Below are 7,910 nucleotides of genomic sequence, written 5' to 3'. Positions count from 1 at the left end.
TAGCAGAACAGACTGGAAAAAATCTAACAGGAGAGAGAGAGAGAGAGAGAGAGAAAGAGAGAGAGAGAGAGAGAGAGAGAGAGAGAGAGAGAGAGAGAGAGAGAGAGAGAGAGAGAGAGAGAGAGAGAGAGAGAGAGAGAGAGAGAGAGAGAGAGAGAGAGAGAGAGACAGGGAGAGAGAAGAGGAGGGGGATGGAGGGTGGGAATGAAAAGAAATAATAACAAGAGCTCCATAGATCAGCACATGGGCATGGCGTAGGACGCATTCATTAGCAGAACAGACTGGAAAAAATCTAACAGGAGAGAGAGAGAGAGAGAGAGAGAGAGAGAGAGAGAGAGAGAGAGAGAGACTAAGAGAGAGAGAGAGAGAGAGAGAGAGAGAGAGAGAGAGAGAGAGAGAGAGAGAGAGAGAGAGAGAGAAAGAGAGAGAAAGAAAGAGAGAGAAAGAGAGAGAAGGACAGAGGGAGGGAGGGAGGGAGGGAAAGACTGGGAGAGGAAAAGGAGGGAGAGCGAGCGAGCTAGCAAGGGGGAGAGAAGGGGAAGTCCAGAAGGAGAGAGGAAGAAAGCAGACACTTCATGAGGCTGTGGAGGGAGTGATCTGGATATGGAGGGGGACAAATTCTCAGGTATGACACAGGAACTCAGCCAAACTGGACTCTCCTCACAGAGAAATAGTACTTTTCAGCTCTTCATTGAACTATCTATTGACACACCCAGAGTCTGGGTCTTTTCCCCTCTGTATTTTCTGGTTTTAAAGCTTTAGCTTAGCTGCAGTTTGCAGATACAGCGTAGAGGGTGTTAGGACCTGTCCTTTGCCATGTGTCTGTCTGTCTCTTTGTCTTTCTGTCTCTCTCTTTCTCTCTGGCTGTCTGGTCAATGAGTTCCAGTAGCTAGGGTTTCGTGTGTGAGACTGACCGGCACAGAGTCATCTAATCTGGGTGACAGCCAGGACAGTGGGACAGAGCTGTGCGGCTCCTTGATTCTTTCTCTTTCTCTGGGTGACTTACTTACTCAGTTATCTATTGTTTCATTGAATTATCTTGACAGGGACAGTGCACACGAATCAACATTTCAGTGTTCACATCAACGTAAATGTGTTAAAGCTAGCTATGAAGCTAATTTCCATCTGTAGGTCCGTAGTCCTCCTCTCATGTTCGTCTGTGGTGTGAAAACAGGAAAAGTGATGTTTGAACAGTACTACTTCTGTCCCCCGTGGCTCCGGTGGCGACCGACCGTCAGTGTGGGTAGAGATACTCTCTATTGGCAGGGGGACGGTTTTTACACACTATTCTCACGTTGTTCTAGTTCCTGAAGTTGATGTGATTTTCCTCATAAAGTGCATCTGTCATCAGTGTCCATAGGGAACGCATTAGGCTTCAGTTTGTCTGTGAATGTGTGTATGTGGATGTGTGTGTATGTTAAAATCATCAGTGGAGAAACACCGTCCCTTAATGGTGCTTTTATGAGTGTTTGTGGATTATTGTAGAAACTTTTACAACAGATGTAAAAACTCTGTAAAAAATACTGGAGTAGAAAACAGAGAATGGGGGGCAGACAACACAAGTGCCCTTCCTTGTCCTGTAGCACCTACTGTTTAAAGTCTGGGTCTGTGTCCCAAATGGCACCCTATTCCTATATAGTGCCCTATGGGCCCTGGTCAAAAGTAGTGCACTATATAGGGAATACGGTGCCATTTGGGATGAAGCCTGGACCAGGGTGAGATCACCAACGAGGCCCCCGTTTCCAGGTGCTTCCTTCAGGGAGCTGTAATGGCTTCTGCAGGAGTGTGTGTGTGTGTTTGTGTGTGTTCATGCATGTGTGCGTGTGATCATGTGTATGTGTACACGATATCTGACCATCCACTGACTGGTCACACTGTGTTTGACCGCACACATCAGGGATCACAACCATGCACCTTCAATCTCAAATGACTGTATACTATGCTGAATGATGGTACCTTATCAAACCACTGTGTAAATGTACTTGTTGCCTGGCCTGAATACAGTGGAATATCACACTTTAAAGTTTGCTTCCTTTGTTTGTAGTAGTGATTTGTCATTTTTCTAGGAGAAAAACACACACTTAGTCTTAAACAGCTGATAACTGTCCCTATAGCGGGGCGGCAGGGTAGCTTAGTGGTTAGAGTGTTGGACTAGTAACCGAAAGGTTGCAAGTTCTGCCCCTGAACAGGCAGTTAACCCACTGTTCCCAGGCCGTCATTGAAAGTAAGAATTTGTTCTTAACTGACTTGCCTAGTTAAATAAAGGTTAAAAAAAACTATAATAAATATATAGAGGGATGTACAGTAGATGCTGTATTCAGCATGATGATAACAGCTGATAACTGTCACTATAGAGGGACATGTACAGCAGATGCTGTATTCAGCACGATGATAACAGCTGATAACTGTCACTATAGAGGGACATGTACAGCAGATACTGTATTCAGCATGATGATAACAGCTGATAACTGTCACTATAGAGGGACATGTACAGCAGATGCTGTATTCAGCATGATGATAACAGCTGATAACTGTCACTATAGAGGGACATGTACAGCAGATGCTGTATTCAGCACGATGATAACAGCTGATAACTGTCACTATAGAGGGACATGTACAGCAGATGCTGTATTCAGCACGATGATAACAGCTGATAACTGTCACTATAGAGGGACATGTACAGCAGATGCTGTATTCAGCATGATGATAACAGCTGATAACTGTCACTATAGAGGGACATGTACAGCAGATGCTGTATTCAGCACGATGATAACAGCTGATAACTGTCACTATAGAGGGACATGTACAGCAGATGCTGTATTCAGCATGATGATAACAGCTGATAACTGTCACTATAGAGGGACATGTACAGCAGATGCTGTATTCAGCATGATGATAACAGCTGATAACTGTCACTATAGAGGACATGTACAGCAGATACTGTATTCAGCATGATGATAACAGCTGATAACTGTCACTATAGAGGGACATGTACAGCAGATGCTGTATTCAGCATGATGATAACAGCTGATAACTGTCACTATAGAGGGACATGTACAGCAGATGCTGTATTCAGCACGATGATAACAGCTGATAACTGTCACTATAGAGGGACATGTACAGCAGATGCTGTATTCAGCATGTTGATAACAGCTGAAGAACAGTTAATAACTGTGACACTCACACAGTGACCTGACTGAGACCTTTCTAAGACACACGACTAACATAGTGAAGCCATCCCCTAATCTCTACTGAACAGCCTCCAGCCATCCCCTAACCTCTACTGAACAGCCTCCAGCCATCTCCTAACCTCTACTGAACAGCCTCCAGCCATCCCCTAACCTCTACTGAACAGCCTCCAGCCATCCCCTCACCTCTACTGAACAGCCTCCAGCCATCCCCTAATCTCTACTGAACAGCCTCCAGCCATCCCCTAACCTCTACTGAACAGCCTCCAGCCATCCCTAACCTTGGGGCGGCAGGTAGCCTAGTGGTTAGAGTGTTGGGCCAGTAACTGAAAGGTTTCTAGATCAAATCCCCAAAGTGACGAGGTAAAAATGTGTTGTTCTTCCCTGAACAAGGCAGTTAACACACTGTTCCTAGGCTGTCATTGTAAATATGTGTTCTTAACTGACTTTCCTAGTTAAATAAATAAATAAATAGGCTCTGATCAGGCCCTACACCCAAACAAGGGCACTGCGTTCATCCACCTCTGGCCTGCTCGCCTCCCTACCACTGAGGAAGTACAGCTCCTGCTCAGCCCAGTCAAAACTGTTCGCTGCTCTGGCCCCCCAATGGTGGAACAAACTCCCTCACGACGCCAGGACAGCGGAGTCAATCACCACCTTCCGGAGACACCTGAAACCCCACCTCTTTAAGGAATACCTAGGATAGGATTAGTATTCCCTCCCCCCCTTTAAGATTTAGATGCACTATTGTAAAGTGACTGTTCCACTGGATGTCATAAGGTGAATGCACCAATTTGTAAGTCGCTCTGGATAAGAGCGTCTGCTAAATGACTTAAATGTAAATGTAAATAAAAATATGTAAAAACTTTAATTAAAAAAAAAGCTCTCCCTTAACCTCTCCCAGTCGCTTCCCTCTCAATAGAGAGAAACAGGCTGATATATCATCTTACTACAGTATCCATACAGAACACACAACAATATGAACTCTGTTGTTGCAGTGCATAACTTCTTGGAATATGCTCTTTGGTTTGCTGCTTAAATATAACATTAATGCTATTTGGGTTGGACTGGACGGTATCCAAAAGTGGATCACCACAAGGTGGTGATGTTGAGTTTCAGACACTCTCCTCTGTGGAGGAACTGTGGTAAAACTCTTGTTTTCCATTACACTGGCTTTTGCCCATTTCTTCCAATGTTGATGGATCGTGTGTAATAAGAGAAGCTCAGAGCGGTAGTAGGGGCAACTCTGGGGTCTGTGGTGTTTTTAAAGGGGACAGACTGACACACTGGTCTGTAGCTGAGTATCTGTCTATTCTACAGTATCTCTGCCTAGGCAGATTTCGGCTTGTGTTATTGGATGAAACTGGTCAGAGATACTTCCTTGTACTTTGTGTCTGGTGTTTTGCCTGGGTTACCATGGAGACATGCCTGTGTAGCTGCTGTGAAGCTGATTGGTTTTGTGATTAGAATGCTAGTTTGTTAACAGGATAAAGATGGTATTATTGAAAAGAGAGAGAGATGGAGGATGACGAAAGTAGGAGATAAAGAAAGAAAGAAAGAAAGAAAGAAAGAAAGAAAGAAAAAGAAAGAAAGAAAGAAAGAAAGAAAGAAAGAAAGAAAGAAAGAAAGAAAGAGAAAGATCTATTCCTGATGGAGGACAGCTGCTCTGTCTATTTATTGAGTCATTCCATCCCCATGTGTGAGGGGGCTAACTAGACACACACGCACACGCACACGCACACACGCACACGCACCCACCATAATACCATGCACCCAGTACCCACTACCAAGGCTTTGTGTGACTGTACACTGTATGAGGGCACCTCTTTCCAACAGGTGTTTGTGATTAAAGTTTCCTTTGTAAGCCCTAACCTCTTGCTATGCATTTGCTTAAGGACAGCTGTGACCACAGCTGCTTGTATGTATATGTGTGTGTGTGTGCTTGCGTGCCTGTTTGTGTGAGTGAATGTTCCATGTTAAACCCACAGGGCGTGGCTGGCTGAGTCAGGTCCTGCACATTCTATAGTGCCCAATTGGCCTATTTTACTCTGTATTCCACACACTCACACACATTCTCAATAATCAAAGTTCCTATTCTGTACTGTAGGGAGTAGACTGGTCAGGTTCTATTCTGTACTGTAGGGAGTAGACTGGTCTGGTTCTATTCTGTACTGTAGGGAGTAGACTGGTCTGGTTCTATTCTGTACTGTAGGGAGTAGACTGGTCAGGTTCTATTCTGTACTGTAGGGAGTAGACTGGACTGGTTCTATTCTGTACTGTAGGGAGTAGACTGGTCTGGTTCTATTCTGTACTGTAGGGAGTCGACTGGTCTGGTTTTATTCTGTACTGTATGGAGTAGACTGGTCTGGTTTTATTCTGTACTGTAGGGAGTAGACTGGTCTGGTTCTATTCTGTAACTGTAGGGAGTAGACTGGTCAGGTTCTATTCTGTACTGTAGGGAGTAGACTGGTCTGGTTCTATTCTGTACTGTAGGGAGTAGACTGGTCTGGTTCTATTCTGTACTGTAGGGAGTAGACTGGTCAGGTTCTATTCTGTACTGTAGGGAGTAGACTGGACTGGTTCTATTCTGTACTGTAGGGAGTAGACTGGTCTGGTTCTATTCTGTACTGTAGGGCTCCCAGTGTTCGACTGGTCTGGTTTTATTCTGTACTGTATGGAGTAGACTGGTCTGGTTTTATTCTGTACTGTAGGGAGTAGACTGGTCTGGTTTTATTCTGTACTGTATGGAGTAGACTGGTCTGGTTTTATTCTGTACTGTAGGGAGTAGACTGGTCTGATTCTATTCTGTACTGTAGGGAGTAGACTAGTCTGGTTTTATTCTGTACTGTATGGAGTAGACTGGTCTGGTTCTATTCTGTACTGTAGGGAGTAGACTGGTCTGGTTCTATTCTGTACTGTAGGGAGTAGACTGGTCAGGTTCTATTCTAACGGATTATCTATCCTCTGGCTCGGGTCTGAGCCCACATTTGTTAGGGACTCCACGAGGAAGGATTCTCCCGGGAGGCCCTGCAGATGACTAAGGAGACGGGCTCTATCGTACTGTAGGGAGTAGACTAGTCTGGTTTTATTCTGTACTGTATGGAGTAGATTGGTCTGGTTCTATTCTGTACTGTAGGGAGTAGACTGGTTTGGTTCTATTCTGTACTGTAGGGAGTAGACTGGTCTGATTCTATTCTGTACTGTAGGGAGTAGACTAGTCTGGTTTTATTCTGTACTGTATGGAGTAGACTGGTCTGGTTCTATTCTGTACTGTAGGGAGTAGACTGGTCTGGTTCTATTCTGTACTGTAGGGAGTAGACTGTTCTGGTTCTATTCTGTACTGTAGGGAGTAGACTGGTCTGGTTTTATTCTGTACTGTATGGAGTAGACTGGTCTAGTTCTATTCTGTACTGTAGGGAGTAGACTGGTCTGGTTTTATTCTGTACTGTATGGAGTAGACTGGTCTGGTTTTATTCTGTACTGTAGGGAGTATACTGGTCTGGTTCTATTCTGTACTGTATGGAGTAGACTGGTCTGGTTCTATTCTGTAACTGTAGGGAGTAGACTGGTCTGGTTCTATCCTGTACTGTATGGAGTAGACTGGTCTGGTTCTATTCTGTAACTGTATGGAGTAGACTGGTCTGGTTCTATCCTGTACTGTATGGAGTAGACTGGTCTGGTTATATTGTGTACTGTATGGAGTAGACTGGTCTGGTTATATTGTGTACTGTATGGAGTAGACTGGTCTGGTTATATTGTGTACTGTATGGAGTAGACTGGTCTGGTTATATTGTGTACTGTAGGGAGTAGACTAGTCTGGTTCTATTCTGTACTTTAGGGAGTAGACTGGTCTGGTTATATTGTGTACTGTAGGGAGTAGACTAGTCTGGTTCTATTCTGTAACTGTATGGAGTAGACTGGTCTGGTTCTATTCTGTAACTGTAGGGAGTAGACTGGTCTGGTTCTATTCTGTAACTGTAGGGAGTAGACTGGTCTGGTTCTATTCTGTAACTGTGGGGAGTAGACTGGTCTGGTTCTATTCTGTAACTGTAGGGAGTAGACTGGTCTGGTTCTATTCTGTAACTGTGGGAGTAGACTGGTCTGGTTATATTGTGTACTGTATGGAGTAGACTGGTCTGGTTATATTGTGTACTGTAGGGAGTAGACTGGTCTGGTTATATTGTGTACTGTATGGTTCTATGTACTTTAGGGAGTAGACTGGTCTGGTTATATTCTGTACTGTATGGAGTAGACTGGTCTGGTTATATTGTGTACTGTATGGAGTAGACTGGTCTGGTTATATTGTGTACTGTAGGGAGTAGACTGGTCTGATTCTATTCTGTACTGTAGGGAGTAGACTGGTCTGGTTATATTGTGTACTGTATGGAGTAGACTGGTCTGGTTATATTGTGTACTGTAGGGAGTAGACTGGTCTGGTTCTGTTTCTAAAAGCTGCTGATGCCATTAGTCATAGTAATGCTGGGCTACGACTCACAAGCTCACTACAGGATGAACTCTCACCCCTATTTTCTTCCTTTCAAAACCATGTTTGGGATTTTGGGATTCTGCTTGCCATTAGTCTGTACTCTCTCTCTTTTATGTATATATATCTTGCTCTCTCTCTCTCTCTTTTTCAATTAAATTAAAATGGCTTTATTGGCATGGGAACCATGTGTTTACATTGTGGTAGAGAACTGGCACACCTATGTCTTCCTCTTCCTC

General features: G+C 44.1%; 1 protein-coding gene across 1 annotated transcript in view; it reads left to right on the top strand.

The window, feature by feature from the left end:
* Positions 1-535: 535 nt before the first annotated feature.
* LOC124023824 (septin-9-like) overlaps positions 536-7,910 on the top strand; it is a 101,118-nt gene continuing 93,743 nt past the window's right edge. Inside the window, exon 1 of the mRNA XM_046338030.1 lies at positions 536-625. Within this exon, the coding sequence (XP_046193986.1) occupies positions 604-625 (22 nt within the window). The 5' untranslated portion in view covers positions 536-603. The remainder of the gene's footprint in view (positions 626-7,910) is intronic.

This window comes from Oncorhynchus gorbuscha, unplaced genomic scaffold (genome assembly GCF_021184085.1).
Source record: "Oncorhynchus gorbuscha isolate QuinsamMale2020 ecotype Even-year unplaced genomic scaffold, OgorEven_v1.0 Un_scaffold_1690, whole genome shotgun sequence".
In the NCBI taxonomy this organism is placed as follows: domain Eukaryota; kingdom Metazoa; phylum Chordata; class Actinopteri; order Salmoniformes; family Salmonidae; genus Oncorhynchus; species Oncorhynchus gorbuscha.
Note: the sequence above shows the minus strand (reverse complement) of the source record. Positions and strands in the feature narration are given on the sequence as shown.